This window comes from Euprymna scolopes, chromosome 4 (assembly GCF_053919585.1).
Source record: "Euprymna scolopes isolate OS-2025 chromosome 4, ASM5391958v1, whole genome shotgun sequence".
NCBI lineage: Eukaryota > Metazoa > Mollusca > Cephalopoda > Sepiida > Sepiolidae > Euprymna > Euprymna scolopes.
The window spans coordinates 66,327,021-66,352,020 of record NC_136485.1 but is presented as its reverse complement, the minus strand read 5'-3'; the positions used below and the strand labels follow the sequence as shown (position 1 = coordinate 66,352,020).

The 25,000-nt window shown below is 34.2% G+C and overlaps 1 protein-coding gene across 2 annotated transcripts in view; it reads left to right on the top strand.

The window, feature by feature from the left end:
- The window catches only part of LOC145268131 (uncharacterized), a 150,903-nt gene that overhangs the window by 63,665 nt on the left and 62,238 nt on the right, over window positions 1–25,000 (top strand). For both annotated transcript variants that reach the window (XM_080123355.1, XM_080123354.1), the window contains exon 2: window positions 6,564–7,012. In XM_080123355.1, the coding sequence (XP_079979481.1) occupies window positions 6,564–7,012 (449 nt within the window). The remainder of the gene's footprint in view (window positions 1–6,563; window positions 7,013–25,000) is intronic.

Sequence of the window (25,000 nt, the reverse complement as noted above, 5' to 3'; positions counted from 1 at the left end):
AACGTTTCTGATCGAAGCACAATTGCACGATGATACTTGACTTTTTCATTTTAATCTTAAATTCAAGTCATTATCACCGCACAACCAGTGAGGCCAGGCATATAAAATCAACACTAGGTTCTTTGATATAACAGGTTCTCTACAGTGCAACGTAGACTAAAATATATTGTGGACTAAGTCACTGCGGGGAGGCATGTAAAGCTTCCTCCCTGTGCACCGCGATAGGTTCTCAACTTGATCGATTTGATTGAAAAATGATCAACTTCGGGTATCCATGCTAGCATATATATATATATATATTAGCATGAGTGCCCGGCGTTGGTCGTATGTTTGGAGGTGTATGCTGAACAAAAAAAAAGGTCAATTTTTTTTAAATTTGACCCCCATTATGACCCCTTAACATTTATTGTTTTGGGCTCAAATCAAGTTGTTAGATCCATAATCAAGGACCATATATCTTCCCTGAGCAAAAAAAAAAAAAAAAGCTGTCAATTTTTTTAACTTTGACTCCTATTATGACCCCTTAACATTTATTTTTTGGGGCTCAAATCAAGTTATTAAGTTCGATCCATGACCAAGGAACCTATATCTAAAATATAAAGTGTTTAGACCCAAAATTGTCGGAGAAGTTTGGTAGACTTCTCAAAAGTCAAATCGTTAAACTTTGACTCCTTAACAGCCAAATTTCTGACCGAAAATCGATCACATCGATTTTCCCAAATCTCAGTACCCTGTATATCAAATTTCGAGTCTGTAGACTAAAAATTGACAGAGTTATTGCGTAGAGAAATGTACACAGACACACAGACACGTTAACTTATATATATATATATATATATATATATATATATATATATATATATATATATATATATATACAGCGCCTAGAATTCCCAAATGGTCACCAATCTTATACTAACCAGGCTCAACGTTGCTTAACTTCGGTGATCTGACGAGAACCGATCCGATGTGTCAACGCGATTATGCCGTGTGTGTGTGCGTGTATATATATATATATATATATATATATATATATATATATACTAGCAAAAGTACCCGTCGTTGACTGGGTTCAAAAACAGCCTACAGAAAATGGACTGTGATTTATGAAAGTATGATAGGTTATGAAAAGGAAGGGTCGTAAATTTGGGTTGAATGGGTGGGGGAGTATCAAAACCAAAGCAAAATATGATGAAAGTAAAAATAAAATAGATAAATCCCATAATTTATTATACCATACCTGTTCACACTGAAACACTTATCACAATATTATGTGGATCTATATTAAAAAAACCTTGTTAAACTTTGTGACATATTTCCATTCTGTGGAGGTCAGGTGCGAACGAACACCCCATAATTTTATTATACCATATTTCTTCAAACTGAAACATAATTATCAAAGTATACTTATGTAGATAAATATGAAACGTGTTTATTAAAGTTTGCGCCTGTTTCCATTCTATGGGGGGCAGGCGCGAACGAAGACCCCACAATTTTATTATACCATCCCTATTTAAATTAAAACATACTTATCAAAGTATTCTTATGTACATCTATATCAAAAACACTTGGTAACGTTTTTTTTAATTTTTTATTTCCATACTTTGTGGACCAGGCGCGAACGCAGACCCCACAATTTTAATGAACACCGTTCTGCCAGATCAAACATGCCCGTTCCTGTGTCTCGATACATCTATCATTATATGTAATCAGTTTTTTTAAATAGTCAACCATATAGGAGCCTATTCGTGACCAGACACACACACACACACACACACACACACACACACACACACACACACACACACAGCTTTATATTTTATATATATATATATATATATATATATATATATATATATATATATATATATATATATATATATATATATATATTAGTATAAATAGTAGTCGTATTGTTTTACATTTTCTTAATGGGGAAGTGGTATTTTCCACTGGAGAGCCATGTGTTTTACAGCTATCCTGTTTTTAAGTCTCCGAAACAGCTACATGGTAAGCAGGTGAGGATCTCCGTTTTCTATTTGCAAAATTTAATCTATGGTTTTCTCTTTTCATCATCATATAGTTAAATTCTCTTTTTATAATTGAAAACTTTTGAGAAATCGGCTTATGCCTGTTTAACAATTTTCTTTTTTCAGCCTTATATAAATGAATTCTTTTTTGTAATTATCAATTTTTAGAAGTCGGATTATCTAGGTGCTAAGTCTGTGATAGTTCAGTTTAGTTTCTTTTTTCCGGGAATTTAAACTGCATGCATTATTTTTATTTTACTTTTTTTATTATTCAAAGCTTCTTAAGACTAGGCCATGTTGATAAAGAGCGCCAACACGACTATACAGAGTCCCTATTTACAATGTCTCCCCACGGGACAGAGTTAGACACCAGGGTCTTTTTTTAACGTGGAGAAAGGGAACAAAAATAAAAAATTGTCTCAGTCGTGAAGGATTTCTCCTCCACTGACAGAGAAAAAGAAATTGAAGTGCAGCATCTGAAGAACACGACTATACAGGGTATTTATTTTTTATTTCTAATTGCGAGTGCTCCCTTTAGAGAGAGAGAGAGAAAGAGAGAGAGAGGGAGAGAGAAAGAAAGAAAGAGAGAGAGTTAGTTTGATTATCCATATTGAAGATCTACCTTGGGTTTGACTTGGCCGTCAAATGTTTACGCATTGACTTGGCAAGTAATGCGTAAACATCTTCATGGGGAAGTGGTGAGAAATACAGTTACATTTTACACGACATAATTAATAGCATAGGGTGAAATCAAGGCGAGTTTCCTGCTAACATGTGATAAGACTCTTCTGTTTTTATTTTTTGATAAGTCATGATTGCATTTCGCCTTAGATGTAATTCCATGCCGTCTTCTAAAATATCAGAGCTTTTGCACGTGTTATATATGCATTCTATCTAGTTAGTGCTCGCCAGATTCTTAACAAGAATGTTCACGTAATACGTTCATTCGATCTATACGTTGAATGATAGAAATGTATTTTGAACTTTATGTCGAATGAACAAACGGAAATTCTTAAGCATAAAAAACAAACGAAAATGCTACATCAAACGTAAACCAAACAGACAAACGGAAATTCTATTTCAAGTTTAAGCGCACTGGAAAAATGAAAATGTTATTTTAAACTTAAGCTTGACAAACAGATTAAGATGATATTCCAAACGTGACAAAGCCAAATAAAATTCTATTGTGTCAGAAACCAAATGCTATTTCAAACTTATGTGTCCCTATTCAAAATTTAAACATAGCTGATTAACAAAAATGCTATTTAAAAACTTATGCATGGCAGACCGACGAAAATCTTATTTCCAACTTAAGCATAACAGACATATTAAAATGCTATTTAAAACTCAAACATGACAGACAGATAAAAATGCTATTTCAAACCCATGCTTGACAGACCGATCTTTTTCAATATTAAGCATGACAGACCAATGCTATTTCAAAAATACGCGTATTACACATGTGAATATGCTAATTCGAACTTTAATGTGACAAAACCACAAAAAAATCTAATTTAAGCTTAAACATCAGATAAGCGACAGACCAAGTTTCTTATACAAATGATTGGACGTATCTAATGTAAGATATATCTATTCAATCGTCGTGTTAAGTGGCAACAATGCTATTTCATACAAAAGTATGACCGACTGTCCGACCGAGCCTCTAATAGAAATACCAGGACACATCTAAAAATGTACTCTTGCTCCATCGGGTATGTTTTCCGAGCAAAATATGTTGTTTGATATTTATAAATAACACTTTATCTCAGGGCTGTTTCCCTGCAGGCTACTACATGGTCGTCTTCAAGTGCTATGTCAATAAATACCTGTGGTAACCTGCCTCTTCAGTAATCAAACTTTGTCCGTTTCAATGATTGTCTTCATTTTTCAATTGACAATCATTTCATTATCATCGAATGACTCTTGGCTTTGATAAGTGGTCGCTCTACAATAAAAACAAAGTTTACAAGAAGACAAAAATAAATGTTGCCAACAAATCAACGAACATAGCCAGTCACACACACACACACACACACACACACACACACACACACACACACTGTGTGAGGGAATAGGATTCCCAATTAACGTTAAAGTCATGTATTCCTCTCGTAAAAGTACCACAAGCAAAATCAGCAAAATTTTGGCATAGTCTTCGCCTTCGTGGGGTGGCTTAGAGGTAAAGTCTTCAGACTCGAGACCCTTACGTGTTGGGTTCGATTCCCAGTAGGTTCAGCTGTGCTGATGAGTCATATAATAATAATAATAATAAAAACTGAAATTGTTGTATTTCTGCTGTGCTTTTAAGGATGACGGCACACACGTATATACAAATATAACAATGTGTCTTTATTATCAGTGACAGTGATGGATAGTTGGTTGTTAGGTCGATTCTTCTCAGGCCCAAATCGCTAACCATCTCTTTATTTATTTAAGGTTGTATTATGTAACCATAGCGTACTACTTTAAATGCTCTCTTAGGGCGGCATTGTTATTGAAGTAACAGGGCGTTTTATTCGGCGATGGTCGTTTCAATGAATTGATTTGTTCTTGATACGTTATGATTGTATCTGCATATACTTTTTTGTCGAAAATGACCTATCAAACATCCAATATTTAACTTTTTTTTGACACTCGATCTTGCTTGTTGTTTTTGTTTGTTTTTGGTTTTTGTTTGCTTGTTTTTAATTTATTTTTTATTTTTATTTTATTTTTTTGTTTGTTTTTACATCCAGTTGCCAGGTGCACTTATTCTTGTCAAAATGATTTCTGGGTATTTAGCAAAATCTTTGTTCATACTATTTATACTTTTCTCTCCTCTCATAATATTCAACTTAGAATTCATTCATATATCTCATTTACCCTTATCCTCGAATAGCTTTTGCTCTTGATAAGTGATGACTCCTTAGTGAAAAATTCTAGGATGATTCGATACTTTATTTTTCTTCTGGTGTTTTTTTTTTTTAATTTTTCAATTCGATCGCTCAACCAATTATTATAGTTATTTACAAATCGTATGTCCAAATTTCCGTATAATTTGATAAATTGGGTTAGTAACAAAGTTTCTACTTTTTTGTTTTTCGTTATTTAAAAAATGTTAAAATATATTTTGCGTTCAAGATTTTTTTTTTATCAGTTTTTAGACACATTTTGCAATCTATATTGTTTCATTTTTTGTTTGTTTTTTGTTTTCAATTTACAGGGTGATCCCCCTCTTCCAAAAAATGAAAGGTCACCTCTCCCCCTAAAAATAGATCCCATATAAACTTTACTGAATTTTATCAACGTTTACAAAATTCCAATGAACTTTTTAGACTTAAACTTTAAACTTTGGGTGTTCATTCTTCAAAGTCTCAGTTATACGGATTGCTTTGCAGAAAAGGCATCTAAAATATGATCCAAAATGGCCGCCGCGACGTTGGAGGCAAACATGTCGTCACTGAGTCCCGTACAGCATAAATGTTCCTTTTCCTTCTACTCAGATAAGTGCCTCTTCGACCTTTAGAATTAAGATTTAAAACAGTTCAAAGCTTCTGAATTTTTAAACTAAATAAAAAATTCCGCATCTTGATGGTACATAGCGACATTGAAACTCATTCCAAAATTTGGCTTGCACTAAGACATTGCTTGTAAAATAAGCCTCCATTCCAAACGTTTTTCCATGATTGACATGACATGTTTCGGAAGAATTTTTTTTCCAATATGTTGTGCACAAGGTTGATTATTATATTCTGAAAGAGAGGAAAAAAGTATTAAAATTAAGTTTTATATTAATAAAAAAATGTAGTTTCTGTTTTTCTAGGGGGGGGGGCACATGTATTTTAGGTCATGAAACAACTAGAATGTCATGTTAAGAAAAAGTGATATTTTTTCTTGCAATTTTATTTTATTTCTATTCATGGCTCCGTTTTTTAATTTCTACCCATGAAGTATTGAAATCTGGTGCTTGTCCAGAATTATAAAATAAATAATTATCTTTAAATCTGTATAACGTACGTGCACGTGACGAAAAAATATCGAATTCCAAAAATTACGTAAATTGTTCAAGTAGTTTTGTTTATATAAATAAAATAATTCTTAAGTGATTAATAAGAATTTTTAGGTATTACAAGGCTAATTTTGATCTTTATTTCTGGAGAGGTTTTTAAGGGGAGGTTAATCAGTGAAATTTTTTTTTTTTTTACGTTCGGTTAATAAAATATTCCTTTTCTTTTTTTCTTTCTATTTTCTTTTTTTTCTTCTTTTTATCTCTTATCGTACATGTCTTTCTGGCTTTTAACGAAAACAAAATCTAATAAAAGTAATAAGTAGTTGTGCCGTTTACGGACCATACTGAAATATGTGTTGGTAAATCTTGTTGAACGTTAGGAAGAAAGTGCAAAGACCAAGAGAAGATATATTATTGGTTTAGTGCTTGTTATTTTTTATTATTAAATCTTTTGAATTTAAATTTTAAAAAATAAAACGGCCGTCACTTAGTTGCTAACATATAAATCAAATTTTTTTATTTAATTTTTTTTATAATTCTTTCAGGTGGAACCATCTTGAGGGCCAGATAGTCCAATCGACTTTCGGTCCGACAACAGACGCATCGCCAGCACACACAGACATGCGGATTTACGAGGGACTTTTTCTCATCTGTATTTGTATTTTTGCTTTTTCCGGCAACACGTTGCTCTGCACAATCATCCTCCGGACGCGTTCACTACGGAATAATTCCAATTATTTAATATTATGCCTTTCAACATCTGATATCATCGTGGCCGTCGTCAATATGCCGATGACCATCTACGCCATCTTTTATGGCAAATGGCCATTCAGTACAACTTCGTGCGTTGTACTCGGTTATATCAACATGGTCAGTTTTATTGCCAGCGTCATGTCTTTGACGGCAATCAGTATTAACAGGTACTTCCGAATTTGCCGGTCGCTGCAGTTCAAGTCTATGTTCACTTTTCGGAAGACTATTCTCATGGCGTTTAGTAAGTATGCATTCTTTTTAAAACAAATCTACGTTTTTTTGTTTTTTTGTTTTTTTTCTCTCTCTCTCTCATGGAAATTGCTCCAGACAAAGCATGAAGCCATTAGATGTAAGGAGCTAAAAATAAAATACTATTTCAAGGTTAAAAAAATTTTGCCAACGATAAGTGTTAGATGGGACAGATTCTGATCCAGAAAGCGGCAATTCTGTCCTTTTGTTAGAAACATCGCTCATGGAATGTGAGGACTAAAGAAGTAAATAGGACTAGTTACGAGGCTCCCGAAAGTAAAACCAAGGTCAATTTTCTACTTTCCATGTCTATCATTAACAGAATGCCACTCATACAGGAATTAGTTTGCCATTATTTTTTAATCAGAACAGAATTTAAAAGCACGTATTTAAAAAATCATTCGTTGTTCAAAATGCCAGCAATACAACATATAAATTCACTTATAATGTAAACGGCATTTTCTGTTTTTATTTATTTATTTATTTATTTACTTACTTACTTATTTTGTATATCTGTCTGCATTTTGACTTTTTCAAGCGAAAAAATTACACGAAAACTTTCGTTGTCTAAAACCGCGGATGTTAAACAGATACTAAACTTTGACCTTATCCAAAAGATTAAGGAGACATGAAAATAATACTTTGTGACGAGGCATTTTTAAAAATCTGTAAATATATATGGTATGCCAAAGTATATTTTTAAATAAATAATTTTACTTTTAATTTATTCATAACAATAATATTGTGGGGTCAGCGTTCCCGCTTGATATTTATAAAAAGGAAATTTTTTTTTTTTACTTTAAATTAATTTATAACAATAATATATGGTGTTTTTGTTTGCACTTGATATTTGTAAGCAGTTTCTTTGTTTATGTGTATGTCTGTCCATATTTTGAATTTTTTCAACGGAAATAATTGCATGAACATTTCCGGCATCAAATGGTGCTGATGCTGCCGAGAACAAGTAATGCCCTTTGAAATATCGATTTGCAGAAATATTTTTAAATACTGTTTACAATGTCATTAAAAAGTGTGGGGGAAATGAGTGTTGTTTGTCATCCTTTGTCACCATGATAAAAAAATGTCTCTCCTCCTTTTAACTCGAATCATCAATCACCATAATACCACATATACTCGAGGAACTGTCCTACTTAAACATTCCCAAATTGTTCAAAAATTTTATTAAAAATAAATAAGTACGTCTATATACAGAGTGGCTCACTTAAAAGTAGCCCGACATCTCTAATCATTCTCTTAACGACCAACTGACACCACAAAACAAAATGCAATTCTTTTTCTAACAAGATGGCGCTACATGCCATACGTCTCATAGATCACTGACACGAGTCCATGACATGTTTACGGAAGAGAGAACAATAAGCAAAAGGTAATGGCCATCATGTTCTCCGGACTTGTTATCATGTGATTTTTTTTTATCTTTGTGGGAATTTAAAACAAAAAGTTTCTGCAAATAATCCTCACAATCTAGACCAACTAAAGGAGAATTTTTCCAACGCTATCAGGAGAATCACCAGAAAAAGATCTACAGGTAGTATCTGCAAACGTTGTTAAACGTGCCTAGAAATGCATAGATGTCAACGGAGAGCACTTCCAGCATCTTTTATAACACTGCATGTAATTTAAACAATAAAAGAATGTTCCTCCTCTCAACTATATTTTCTGGGCTACTTTTAAGTGGGTCAATCTGTACAATCATTTCATAATTGAGAACCGTTTAGTCGGGAAAAGGCAAATAATAAAACTTTGGTTAGTAAGACCCTCTCAACCCATTCTAGATAGTAGACTACCTGCTCAGATCTATTTGTGGTTTGTTTTTAACCAAAAACAAGTAGTCCAATCGCTAAGTTAGGTAAGAGATAAATATAGTCAATAAGTATACTTTTATTAAATAAATAATTTGACTTTTAATTCATTCATACTAATAATATCCTGGGATCTCCGTTTGCACAACAAGGAAATATGCTTTACTTTTAATTTAAGCATACCAATATAATATATAGTATAATTTAGGCCCATATATAATTCAAATCAGATGTATAATATTAATTCAGAGAGTTTTTCACTTGCTAGTATTTGATGAACCCGTTGAGACATGTCCATATATAATTCAAATCAGATGTATAATATTAATTCAGAGAGTTTTCCACTTGCTAGTATTTGATGAACCCGTTGAGACATGTCTAAGCAACTATTCCAATGAGTTATTCGAAGTGTGGGGAGTTGTCTTATTTTGTTACAAATACTATTCATCCCTCACAACATCACTTTTTTGGACTAAGGTTGCCTAAACGTCTTAAGATGGAATACTGTTGCTACATCTAGAGGAGAAGCTATTGGAAGAACCTTTTTCTGCTTTGACAATATACACTTGTCTAGCTATAATTACTGTTAACAATTTCCACCTACCCTCCATCTGTGCCTCAACCTAAACGAAACTTCCGAGAACAAAGTTTCGCTCCTATGACTGCCCGCCTGTGGAGCACAATACTATGGGACTACTTACCAGATGACAACAAATGGTCACTTTCAAGTGCAGTGTAAACAAATTAGAGTTGATCCGCTCCCTTAAATAGACAAATTTTCACTAATACTATCACAATATTGTCTTATCGGCTACCTGACACTCATTTACCTTTATCCTCGAGTGGCCTTCGGACCTTGATAAGCGATGACTCTTTTGTAAAAAAAATATTAAATAATGCTTAGTATTAATAATAAGTACGTGTATATTTGTAGCTTATTCATCGGCAATGACACAAAGACTGTTGGAAATTCATAGCTGGAATTTGGTGGACAAACTAGGCAGTGACTAAAATTATATTGGTACCAAGTATGGTTGGATTGTAGAAAGGATTCTGAATGTTATTAACAATTCCATGGGTGACATTTTTAAGGATTATCCTGATGAGTAGTGGATGCCCGTCCATGATAATTTCTTTTCTTGAGGGTGGGAGGAGGAGGAGGGGGGGCACAAAAGCTTCCAAGTTGAACCGTGATTATTGCCTGTTTCCGGCCGTCGTTATTTAATGTTTTTGGAAATTACTTCTGTGCTTCACTTTTAACGTGCCAATGATATCATGTTTGCCAAATTCGAAGATCTTTTTTGCGATTACGAACCACTGGGAGAATAAGAAGATAAAAATGGTTCTTGGTGTTCTGCCTGGAAAAAAAAACACCTATAATCACATCTAGGGATTCCATCTCCCATGAACCGCTAACGTTTTCATTACGCGGTTAAATATCAAGAATGTCACATAACGTCTACAAATGTACACACGGATTCGGTATCTGTCCCACTTTGATCGTTGCCAGCCACTTTATCCCATAAATAACGACGAGTCTAATTATATTGACGATCTTTATGAGATTTTCTACTGTTGTGGTCACGCACCGAACAGATTTAAATCTAGTAAATATTTATATTTCGCTTTTCTATTCTCCTCGTATATTTCACCTTCCCCTCTATTCCCTCTTACGCATAGGTTCCCTATATATATACAGTGCACAAACACACACACACACACACACACACACACACATATATATATATATATATATATATATATATATATATATATATATATATATATATACAGGGTGCCCACAAAGTCTGGCTACATAATCTATAGGATGCTTCCACAAAGTCTGGCTACATAATGTAACCAGATTTTGGGGACGCCCTGTATGTATGTATGTATGTATGTATATATATATATATATATATATATATATATATATATATATATATATATATATATATATAGAGAGAGAGAGAGAGAGAGAGAGAGAGAGAGAGAGAATAAATGACGAAAAGTTATATTCCAAAATTCAGGATGTTGACCATCTTATAATTTATTCCTTTAATTCAGTTGACTTATACAATTCAATATGGCATAATGGAAAAATAAAAAGGTATATACAGCTTCTCTTCCAATTTTCGGATTTTAATCCTGTCAAATCACACTTCATTTCCTTTTGACGGATTGATTGTTGCTATTTCTTCTGATGAGTTAAGGGCATAATAGATTCACTGATTGATATAATTATTAAGTGATTGATTTTGCGTTAAGAAACATATTCTCAAGAATTGTATAAGTCAACTGAATTATAGGAATACATTATAAGACGGTCAACAGCATGAATTTTGGAATATAATTTTTTGTCATTTATTCTCTATACTGCTCTGTAATTACATTGAGCTTCTTAAATAAGGATTGATATATATTATAAGAAAATATATTTCTACAGAAATGTATATATATATATATATATATATATATATATATATATATATATATATATATATATATATATCGATTGCATTGTTTTCTAGATGTTAATCCAATGAAATTCCAGTTTTCATAAATAGTGCTCAATAACAAGTGTCGGTATTTGAGGAAGTGGACCTAGAAAGAAATCGCAGCTAAAACATATGTGCATATAAGAATTGTGTATAAATAAAGTCATGGCCTCCATTCAGTCTCGAAAGACAATGGAAGCTGTCCGTAACGGTAGTTGCGCGTGTAATTGCAATGCAAAGGTTACGCAAACTTGAAGCACATCTCTCCTAAATCGGCACTGCGTGAGACCTATATATATATATATATATATATATATATATATATATATATATATATATATATATTGTAAGGTATGGAAATATATTATGGCAGTTAAGGTATACAAAGGCTTGTAGCTTAGGTACACAGAATTCGTGTTAAAGATCGATTTTATATATTAACGTGACTCATATTATTTTAATTATTCGGACTACTGTTCTCATCTTTAGTATTATTCACACAACATATCGGCTGATGTAACCTCTGATATTCTTTTAGGTCTATCGTGTCAAAATCGGGAATATTTCCGCCGAACAATGAATCTGCACGAAATTTCAAATGGAACACCTGTTTTTTAATCCACGGGAGTAGCAAGGATCGCAAGGACTCCTGGCGTAAAGTAAATACTAGATAAAATTAAGTTTTATGTGACACTCTTCTGTGGGTTGAAGTTTTGATCCTCACTGAGGCGATACTAAGAATAACGAATTGCTTAGGATTTCTACCCGGTCATGGCTGACAGAACATGTATAGCAGTAATATGTTGCAACACAGTCATAAGCATGTTTCGATCAGCTAGTTACCAGTAACTAGAGACCTCTTCGGCCGATACAGCTTTTACAAAGTTTGCAATGAAAATATCAAGCCTTCCTCGTCACGGAGAGTTAATATCAGGAGGTTCTGTCAAATGTTGTGAAATATGACTTTTTTTATGCAAATAAGACCCAATAGGGTGCGAATTTATGTGTGTTTAGATATAGGAATGAATGGGAAAGGATAGGGGGTTAAAAATTGAGATAAAATAAATGGAACACTAGAAAAGTCTGTATTATTGGGATTCATCGAACTACTGTTTTCATCTTGAGTGCTATATTCTCAACGTTTCGGTCGATTTAACCTCCAAACTTCTTCAGGTGTATCTTGTCGAACTCAGGAATGGACAGAATTTTTTGTGAAAATCACACTCAAGATGAGTACAGTAGTCCGATGAATCCAAATAATACAAATAACCAATCCTCATCTGAAAAATTCAGAGACATCATAGAAAGCAAAGTATTCGTATGGAATGTGTGTGTGTGATGGCCGCCCCAAATCTTAAACATACTAGTGTGTATAGGTTCAAATAGTAGGAGAATGTGGATTTGACATAAAAGGAGTTTCAGATTTAATCGGTATTATTCAGTTATAAAAATATTTTTAATTTAACTAGACTGTTTTGGGCCGAGATCAAAGAGTAGTATCTGTTCTTCAGATGCTGCACTTCAATTTATTGTTCTGTCAGTGGAGGAGAAATCCTTCACGACTGAGACAATTTTAAATTTTTGTTCCTTTTCTCCACGTTAAAAAAACGACCCTGGTGTCTAACTCTGTCCTGTGGGGAGGCATCGTAAATAGGACTTTTTATGTGGTCAGAAAATGTACGACTTACGTTGTCCTCTTGTATATCCCCCGCCTCACTTCTATCATCCCTGCACACATCAGGTCAAGAAATAAGTGAGAAAAGGAAAAGACGCAAGGGAGAAAAGAAGAAAAGAATAAAGAAAGAAAGAAGAGAAAGAGGAAATCGTAAATAATTTATTCGTGTTGATTCTAAGGCATGTCTTTCTCCTTTTTATTCGTCGACTCCCCCAACCCTAAGTCTCATATATATGTATATGCTGATATATTGTATATTGGTCTTTTTTACAAAAAAGGTGGTTCATTGCAACCACTTGTAGTAAGATCAGACATGAAATTAATTTAAGTAGGAGGTGATGCCTAGGAGAATGACTTTCTAATAGAACCAAACCTCATTCAGACGAAAGGGTCGGCTCCTATCAAACAAGAACATAGAATTATTTGCATCTCTATCTCCTCCCCCTCCTTCTATTATTCTTTTACATATACATACACATTCTATCGCTAACACATACACATGTGTACACCATAAATAGATACATGATGATTGTTTATTCTTAACAGAAGTTAGCCAGTTCATTCAGTTAATTGCTATTCGCCCATGCACACGTAGATGACTCTTTAACCCCGGTTTAGTCTTACATAAGCCTTCACATATGAAACACAAAAGAAACTTTCCTTCTTGTGGGAGTGCTCGCTTGTTATTTTTTCTTATTTTCTAGGTAAGGATCGTGTTTGAAGGTTATCTCCACTTCTCAATTTTTAATAGCTGGAGTAGAATAATAGGGCCTTCTTTTTTGCAATTGGTCATGGCTGGCCTTTTAACCCTCTAAAATTCTGTTTTTTAGTTGCTAGAGTTTGTAGTTATCGGTGGCCGAGGGACTTTTTTTTTATAAAGGTTTTATGGCTAATCTTGTTTAGCCTGTATCATGACTATAATGCCACTTCCATAGGAGATAAGGTTTACACTATTACTTATCTGTTCCCGCCTTGTGTATAAACGGGTTGAGACGTCCTTTTTATCCGGGGTGCCGGCCTGTAAGTATGTAGATTTATTTTTACTCATTTGTTTTGCTGTTATTATTAATTCCTCATTGTCCAGGACTTTTTATTTGATACTAGCGGGGGTACCCGGCGTTGCCCGAGTGTTTGTTTCCGGGACGGGGGGGGGGAGTTTTAAAAAATGTTATGGTAGGTAAGTAGGAAGGATCAAACTCGGAGTCATGAGTAAAAGTAGGAAAATAAAGTGTGAAAAAAAAAAATCATCTGCAACGTTAACAGTTCGGCCACCAAGAAAAGTCCATTCCAGTTGTTTAGGAAAAAAAAAAAAACGACTACGGTAGGTCGGCGCGAACGTGAAAATATAATGTGAATTGTCCAGCACGCTAACCATTACGCCACAGAGCACTGCAGCTTAGTTTGGTGATTTTAAATAACTTTACATGAAAGAACTACGAAGCCAAACCGGTGTTCTCTTCTCAACTGTTCCTTATGAACGATCCCCAAACGGTGTTAAGTAGTGGCAGGGGGAGGAGGAAATTATTAGAGAGAAAATATTTTACCACTTCCATTGATATTAACCGATTTTGGCCGTGACTTCTCAGCAGAAAAAGTATAGAAATCTAAGATTATCGAGGAATTTGAGAAATAATAAGCCTATAACACACCTCAGATATTGTTCTGCCGTTTGTGCATATTATATTTGCATGAAATATCTTGATTTTTAATCCTATTAATGTCAAAATCAGACGGGAAAAAATGAGTTCATTTTATTCATATAGAGAAGATTAGAAGCTGCCTTCTATAAACAGAAAGGATGTCCTCGTCCGCAGATTAAGGAGCGTGCTGGATGGCTTAGGGAAACAAAACGCCATTTTTTTTTTTTTTAATAATAATTGATCAGGGTTTACTTCCTATGAGAAATATCCTCGTGTTAGGGACTTTGACAAAAGAGAAACTGAAGATACCCGAGGATAATGTTTAGTAGGCATTCAATGAATCTTCGAATGTCTTGTCAAGCCACTTGTAGATTTGCGATTAGACAACTTAGTACTGGGAATCGTGCTGTTGTAGCTTCCTCATGAAACTGTTGATCTTGTCTTTGTGTGATTTAAGATAATTTACAAACCCAGATAGATACATACGTAGTTTTTAGTGTTTTAAAATATATACACTTTGTACATCTGTCTATTTTTATTCAAAAAGAAGCCATCTGCCACCCACTTGCAGCGAGGTGAAACATGAGCTTGGTTTAATGCGGGTGGAAAATTTCAGCTTCACCAAAGGGTAGAGCACTTTCGAAGGATAAAGAATAGCTGAAAACGGACACCGTCACCCTTTAGGCGCACGGCGATAACCTCGTTTCTTAAGGAGACTGTAATGCCTGGGAAACTAGCCTTCTATGTTTGGACTGAATCGTACCTTATTCAGACAAAAGGGTTCCCCTCGCCCAGAGAACCAGGCCATAAAAGAAGAATGGCTCGTATGGAATAAGATCCGAACCAGCTAAATAAGAAATCGAGACGCTCGGTGTGAAATCCAAATTATATGGTTCATATCTATCAGATATTGGTTTATGTATTTTTAAACTGTAAGCAGTAATGAAGCTTGTAATTTGCATTTCGCACCAAGCGTCCGTCTTAGAACGCGTGTTAATATGCTACCTTTTTTTTAATTTATGTAATTCCTTGACATCGTTGAATTAAATGAGTAAGAACGGAGGCAATTTCTTCATATAAGAAAATTGAGTTCATCGCGAAATGATATCAGAAAATCAAAGAAGTAAAGCAACGAGTGCGTATGTGTATGAGTGAGAGATGGAGAGTGTTTTACGCATCTCAGCATCTCTCAAGGATGAGACTAATCAAATGTGACCTTTGAGTCCCGCTGTTTTTTTTCTGTTTTTGTTGTTGTTTTTTTTTTTTTTTTTTTTTTTTTTTTTTTTTCTTCCCATCATCAGATTTGGTCGATTTCATGAAAGACGGCGATCCCATCAAATTGTACCGAACGACTTTAATCAATTGGGCGCCATTTTTTATAGTCTTCTCCTAATTTCTTTCAATTTATATAACGTCCCCTCTTCCATATCTATCTTCATCCTCCTCTCCATCACTCTTCCACTCTCTACCTCTCTCACATATATACACGCATCCAATCTCTCACACATACACATATATCCATTCTATTTCTCAAATATACACACACTATCTCTTACGCATAAACATATATACACACTATCTCTTACGCATAAACATATATACACCCTATCTCTTACGCATAAACATATATACACACTATCTCTTACGCGTAAACATATATACACACTATCTCTTACGCGTAAATATACATACACACTATCTCTTACGCGTAAATATACATACACACTATCTCTTACGCGTAAATATACATACACACTATCTCTTACGCGTAAATATACATACACACTATCTCTTACGCATAGACATACACACTTTCCGTCCTTCACTCATACACATACGCACTATCTCTCACGCATACACATACACACACTTGATCTTTCACATATACATACACTGCCATTTATGCATGCATATATATGTAAATTCTATCTCACGCAGGCACATACTCGATCCGTCTCACATATACGTACATACACTCTATATATCAAGCATGCAAATACAGACTCTATTTCTCATATATATACTATATCTCTTACGCATACACATGCACACAATCCATCTCTCACTCATACACATACAGACAATGTCTCACGTACATACATAAACTATCTCTTATGCATACACATACAAACACGCTATCTACAAAGATCCACATGGACACAAATTCTATCTCCGACCTACACACTGTCTTTTACACACATATCGGAACATTTTCTCACACATACACATATACACACTCTATAAAGACATGCACGTATTATTCACCTTATTTAGGGCCTCTCAGACGATTAGCAATAAACTAGCCCCTTTCTCAGAGAGCAGGTAATGCTTGGGAGGGTAAATATTTTAGGACTGAACAGAACATAGCCAGGCCGAAAGCAACAAATCCAATATGTGTCTGATTTATATCATAATTTTTTATACAAACACACACTCTATTTCTTTGATATACACATACACACACTACCTCTCTAGCATACGTATACACACACGCTATATCTCCAATATACATATACACACACTATATCTTCAATACACACATATACTTACATTCTATTTCTCCAACATGCAATACACTATATCTTTCTAAGATACACACACACATACTCGATATCTTTAAAATACACCCGCGCCTACATAAAAGCACACGTTACTTCTTTTTTCCTTCTTTTGAACACGTATAAGGAAGTTGCCATGGTGACGATGCGGACCTGAGTGTGCCGAGTTCGAATCTTGTTGCTTCATCATTTTCACGTATGGTTTGTTAGTAATCTACATTTGGAACATCCTGTGAATAGCTGACTCTAGAAAACATCGAGGAAACCAATGACAGCAACAATAAAAAATAAAGACGCACTGCACTAATTCACACGAATATTCTTTTCTACATTTTGGGGGGGGGGTTTCTTGTTTTATTCTTTTCGTTTCTAAATGTTCGCCTTTCAATACTAAACATTTAATTTAAATAAGATATTAATAGCAGCAGCAGCAGTAGTAGTAGTAGTAGTGTGCGAAGCAATTACAAGCAAATAGTAGTAAAAGTAAATACGATGCTACAGAAAACTGATGTCATGCGTAGAAATACGCATCATATGTGATCAGAGGCGCTGGACTGGGCATCTAGCTGGTATGGAAGAAGAGATTCTCTGTAAACAGCTATTATACGTGGAACTCGGGAGGAGGGTGGGGGTAAACATCCGAAACACAAGCCAAGTAGACGCTTTAAAGATGTCATTAAATCCAAGATAAAGGCCCATAGCAAGAATATGAGGAATGTGCGAGTACGGCTTCGGAGCGATTGGTTTGGCTGAAACACGTCTGTAATATTTGTAAGAATGCTAATGATATCTTAAGGATACGTGTTTAAACTTCCAGATGCATTTTAGCCTGAACATTTATGACTGAACCTGTCTGTTGAGGGCTGCTCTACTCAGTCTGTGAGACCACACGGCAAAAGCCAATAACATAAGGGACAAACTGGCGTAGTGTATATGTATGTGTTAAGGGAAGACAGTGATATCGTTTGTCATGTCTGCAACAAAACTTTGCCGCTGATCTATTTGCGTACTCAGAACCGCATTGAAATCTCGCAGAGATGGCCTTGTTCGTAGGTAAAAATACGAATCAATAGTAATGTCCTAAAAGTTACAACCAAAACAAAGAAAATGATTAGATTAAGTGTCAATTACCTCGGTAAAATAACTAACTGATAAAAGTAATTCTGTATGACAAAAAGAGGATTACATATATATATATATGTGTGTGTGTGTAAGTATATGTACATATGTATGCATGTAAGTATGTATGTAGGTATATAAATCAAGTACCCAACATTGAGGTCTTTGTGAGAACATGTTGCTCTGCTGTTGAGACCCTTGTAATCAGGTATCACATATGTTGAGTGGGCCACGTGGTTCGAACGAAAGATTGTCGGTTGCCGAAACAAATTCTTTATGGGGAGCTGGAAAATGGCAAGCGCCCTCAACATAAGCCTAGGAAGTGGTTCAGGGGCTGTACAAAGAACAATTCGAAAGTTCTGCAAATCAACATCGACACGTGGGAAGAACTTACTCTGCCAATGCCGAAGTGGCGAAAGCTTGTACGTGAAAGTTGTGGTGCTCTAGAGACAAGAGAGCAGACTCACAACAATCTGAAGCGAGAGCTTCGCAAAAGTTTAATTGATGGTCTTAACAATGATACACAGAGCTGGAAATGCGACATTTATGAACGAGTGCTTCTGTCAAAAGCTGGCTACGTCAATCACCATAAGTCGCACGAAACTCTTGGTCAGGTCAACTTTGTACCTATTAGTCCGGACCAAGCGATCGGTTTAATATGCAGCAAAATTCTACTGCTGGTTTGAGAATGCATATGATTGTACATGGGAATACCCTTAAGCCTCCAGAGGAAGTCAATTGCTCAATTTGTATGTCACATCTGCTTCAAGATGTGCAAATCTACGGCGGGACTGCAGCGTCATCTGAGATCGCATGGACGACGAGATGGGTAGAACTCAATGTGACGGCGATCATATGGAAAGATGCAGCAATGATAATTTATATATAAGTATGTATATATATATAGGTGTGTGTGTATATATATATGCATATATACATATATATGCATACATATATATGTATGTATACGTATATCCATATATGTGTGCGTGTATGTGTGTGTATTACGTCCATACCACAATAGTTAACATCTAATAAAATTGTCATAAAACGAAAACCTAAAAAAAAAGGTTTCACCATAGTTTACTATCTAAGCAGACAAAAAAAACAGATGTTGTCTAGTTGTGTTGATCTACAGTTGGTGGCTATTATAGATAATTAAAAGAAAAGACAAATAGATACGTGAGCAAATACAGACTATATTTAAATACGTGTAATTAAAATAACTGATGATCTCTTCGTCACATTCGTTTATCGTCAGACGCAAAGTTTGAGTCTATAAATGACAAAAGAAAAATCATGTGACGACAAGAGTCTATATACTATTTGAAAATTACTCGACTTTTTTCGATCGGTTTGTTTGTGCGTACGATAAATTAAGGCACGACAAATGGTTCGTGCTGTTATATTTATTTATTTATTTTATTTTATTCAATTTATTTTTTGCTAAAACTGTTTATAAAAAATATGCAATTTTTTTTTCGTGTCTAAGAGAAATATTTGACAAGCTTCTGGGTTTGACCTTTACTCCTGATCTGAAATGGAACACGTCGCTGGAAAGATGGTGGGATCCTTCTACCGCTCCAGAAGATATCTCACTACTGATGCAATTCTCTATCTATATAAAAGCCAAGTACGTCCAAGGATGGAATACTGTTGCCATATTTGGGCAGGAGCTGCTAAAAACAGCCTATCCTGCCTTGACAGAGTACAAAATAGACTTCGTGGCTTAGTGGGGGATGCCCTTTTCTCTACCCTGCAACCTCTCTCCCACAGAAGAGACGTTGCGAGCCTATCCTTGTTTTATCGTTATTTCCATGGCAGGTGCTCGTCTGAACTCTAATCTCTGGTCCTCCCTCGCCAATCTTTCACGCAAAACATCCGTCTAGCTGAATCCACTGTGAAAAATTTCTCCCACTCTATATCTGTGGCTAAATCAAAACGTGGATTCCATGAACAAAACTTCTTTCTTAGAACTACTGCACGCCTGTGGAACTCTGTTCCGTCTGCCTGCTTCCTACCGGACTACAACTTGGATGTCTTCAAGTCCAACGTTAACAAATTCCTAATGAACCGCCCCCTTAAGTAAACACTTCATCAAATCTCCACACTAACGTAATGTACTTGCAATAACCCTTATCCCTGAGTGGCTTCCGGGCCTTGATAAGTGGTGATCACTTTGTAAAAAAAAAAAAAAAAATTCACTGTTGGACTGGTTGTCAAGGACGTATCCCCGACTGGTACGAACTCTTACTCAGTTGTATTATCGTCTACACAAACATTGTTGTTGTTGTTGTTGTTGTTGTTGTTGTTGTTGACAATCGGTTCCATCACTTTCTGACTGCAATTAGTATTTTTCTAAGACGCCGTCAAGATTATTTGTTCGTAAACGTTCAAGTTTAACATTATGTCAGTCAAGATCAGCAAAGAAACAACTCAATGATTCATCCCCCCCTACCCATTAGCCTACCCGTCTCGACGATGTTCTTTACTTGTACTGTGACTTGTTCGTACTCAAAAAAGAAGTTGTACCCGCTGACCGATCGTCTATAATAGATATACACACGCGCACACGCACATACACATCTATATACGTAAGATTAAGAAACGGAAGGAGAGAAACTGAGAAATGGCGTGATATATGTATAATTGTTTATTTATTTATTTTTTATTAGCCATTCTGGAGTATTTTTTTCACGCTCGCTAAGCGTTTTTGAGGGAGTTATATGCCCCTTGTTTAGATTTAGTCGCCATTATTTGGGACGTATTTTTGTTATTATTATATATGTATGTATATATATATATGTATATGTATCCTTATCCGTATATGAACGTGTGTGTGTGTATATATATATATATATATATATATATATATATATATATATATATATACATATGAGAGAGAGAGGGGGGTATACCGATTAATTGGGAGGTAATCGGTTAATGAAAGAGATACATTTTTATTTTCACTTTGATCTTATTGACTCTCAACAGAGCTTGAAGAAGTGTATCCAACTGATTTTGTTTCATTATCATCAGTAGAAAGTAGATAATGTGGAATCCAATTATTAGTGTTTTTTAGGTGATTCTTTGAAATTTAAATTTGAATCTTGTATCAAGAAAAGTAGAAAAGCTGTTATCATTTAGATAGGATGAAAATCTTGTTTCCATTGATTCATTGAATCGTGCAACAGTGGTAAGGATTTTAATAAAATCAGAAATATAAAAATTAGATGAGACAGCTTTTGAAAGAAATAACCTCAAAGCTAAAATGGTAGATATTATCATCGATATAGTCGAAGTTCTGTGACTTGCTTCTTTGGTGATTTCTTCAAATAGACTAAGTAACTGGAGAATTTTTGAACAAGTCCCCTTCGGTAAATTGTTAATATAGGAATCTTATAACATCCCAAATTCTCGTATGAAAAAAAATGACCGACTCTTTAAATTGTATTTGCTCAAAGTTGCGTTTTATTAAAAAAAATATAAAATAAAATAAATAAAAGTCGAAAAATAAACAATAGCGTCCTAAATTCTCGTATGAAAAAAAAATGAATAAATCTCTCATTTAAAAATTACAGTATATATAAATTCACATATATACCACGAAAAAGTTCTTCCTGATTTATATTTACCAGATAAAAAATATTTTTTCATTCTGAAAAACACCCAAGTTCGTTTGCTTATTTTAAAACTAGTAAACATTAATTAGAAGGGACTTTTTCTGGGCATTCAACGTAAAGCAGAATGGTCTGCACAAACCGGGAATGAATCATGTGTTAACAATCACAGCGTTAACTTGAACAAAGCCAATACAAAAATAAAATAAAGATGTTAAAAAAATAGTACTTATGCAGATAACTTTTGGGAATCCGTTTCTTTAACACGTGAAGGAAAGGGTTTTTTTAAACTAGTCTGTACTTTCATTTAATAATTCAATAAACAATACAAAAGATTTGATCCACAAGCATTGAAGAAGGACAGCTGAAGTTTTTTCTTTGTGTGTGTTTTACTGCAGAAGAGATTGAGGGAACCACTTCAAATGGATGGATGTGATGTGCCAAGCGAAGAATTCAACAGAATCGCCAAAGAATATCATTTGTATAACATGCAGCTCTCTTTTTTTATTAAAATTAAATTGATGTTGAACATGTACTTTTACTTAATTACATCGCTATGATAAACAAAGTGAAAACTAAAATTATGATATTTTCTTGAGGATACTATTTAATAAGCACACACACACACACACACACACACACACACACACACACATATATATATATATATGTATATATATATATATGTATATATATGTATATATATATATATATATATATATATATATATATATATATATATATTAGGCGTGCAATATTCCAGATCTGTATCTTAACAGTTTTTGTGATATGTGATTTTGAAATTAGTATATGTTTATGACATTTGGTACTTTATTTCCGCCACCAAAACTGGACATATCAGCATTTTATTAACTTATAATGAAGTAAGTTGTAGCTGGAATTGTTTTTAAAAAAATAGGCATAATAATCATTATGTTTAGAATTATATCGATGATACTTTAAAAATTGTCCATCATTACAATTTTGATATCATAAATGATGCAATATTCACTTTTCACACCTCAAAAGTGAAGGCCGAAATTGAATTAGAAATAATTGTACTTTTATTTTCTATTGTCTTTTTTATACTAGGGGTGATGAAAGCATCTTTTGTGACATTTTTGCTGGTTACTTTTTTTGTCAGTTGGTTTCAAAATTGTCATGTTGTATTTCACACATGTTCGTGCTTCTTCGCCCTCAGCAGGGTAGTATATCCTGCCGATTCTGCTTCATTATCAACAGTGGAAAGTAGATGCAGCATCCAATTCCAAATAAGTTTTCTATGCCAATCTTTTGAAATTAATATTTGAATCATGGGTTTAGAAAAGTAGACATACACAGGTTTTTATCATTAAGGATGAAAATCTTGTTTCCATTGATAACCTGAATTGTTTAACAATGGTAAGAAGGATTCCACTAAAGTCTGAAATGCTAGAATTAAATTTGACAGCTTTTGACAGAAATAACCTCACAGCTAAATTTGTAGGTATCTTTGATATGGTTGATGTTTTGTGCCTTGCTTCTTGAGTGATTTCTTCAAATGGACTCAGGAACTGGATATTTTTCAAACAAGTCCCCATTGGTAGGTAGTTATGGTAGGAATCTTATCAACAGCACGCATTAGCGGAGCTTTTCGTTGTTCTTAATTTATTTTCTGCATATAATATGTTGAATTCCACCATGTGGTCATATCTTGAATGAGTTTGTTTTTCCAAAGTAAGCTGTATTTCAGTTAATTTATTTGCTAATAGAAAGCGATTAAAGTGAGAGGCTGTATTTCTGTTGTAATGGTTGTCTTTACAGTTACAATGTATGATAGTTATTCTAAATCACAATCCCTGACACCAGCAACTATATTTCTTCTTGAATCCCGCAAGACTAAGAAAACTTAATTGAAATAGTATACTCATTCAGAACATTATGCAATTCTTCACTTATTCTTGCATCTGTATGTGCACCAGAGAATGGAACAGCGCTCTGCACGGTTCAAAGCCACTTGAAAGCCAATGACCTCTCAAACTCAGAAAGGGAGCATTATCTGTTCTAGCTGCCCACACGTATGTAGTTCATGAAATGCTTCTAATTTCAGCAAGAGAAAGATTAATTTTTGTTTTACTTTTGTAAATATATCAAAAACTATTTTGCAGTGAACTACTTTTTTTGGTGGAATGCTGTAATTTGAACAAAATTTGGCAATAAGCCTATTAAATCCAATGTCAGATGTTACAGAATATGGTTGAATATCACGCGCAATCATTTCTCTTATCAGATAATGAATCTCTTGTGACCTGTGATCATTAATATTCCAAACTTTCTTTTAGGCCAATATGAATTCTACAGTAGTTTCGTGTTTCACTGGAGGCTAGTAGTTGCTGCCACTTGTTTCTGGAATGTCTGTCCCTGAATATTCATTGCGTTTGCTTTTCTTATTTACAACTTTTGCTTCTTTTGAATGAACCGTTTTAAGACGGTTTAACATATTAGTCGTTGTAAAAGATTTTGCTGATTTGCCATCCTTTAATGTGATGCTTTGAAATAACTTGCAAACAGCTGAATTCTTATTCCTGGGATTGACATCAAAATACTTCCAGCAGAAAATGGTTTCCATAATGATTGACGGTTGTTGTCAATATTTAGTTAATTTTTTACGTATTTAAATTACTTGTGTCTGATATCTAATTAGTAATTTATATAAATAAAATATACATTATCCAAACCATAAAAATAAAATATACATATATAATGGTAGCAAGAGTCAGAAAATGAGGAACAAGAGTATGACTGATGAAGAATATTTTATTTTTGGTTTTCACATCGTCGCAATTTGTTGTACGATTCCTCAACATGAAAACTGAAAGATAAATAATTTTTTGACGGTGATTTTAAAGAACAAAAAAATAATGTTAATTCGATAGGAAGAGAAAGAAGGCAAATTTTCCGTATGCTTACATCTATTTGCCTCAAATTCAGTGCAGTTGTAAAAGTCTACATGGTAACAACTGGTCATTTGTTATTTGGTAATATGGTGTAGACCATGCGTGTCTTAA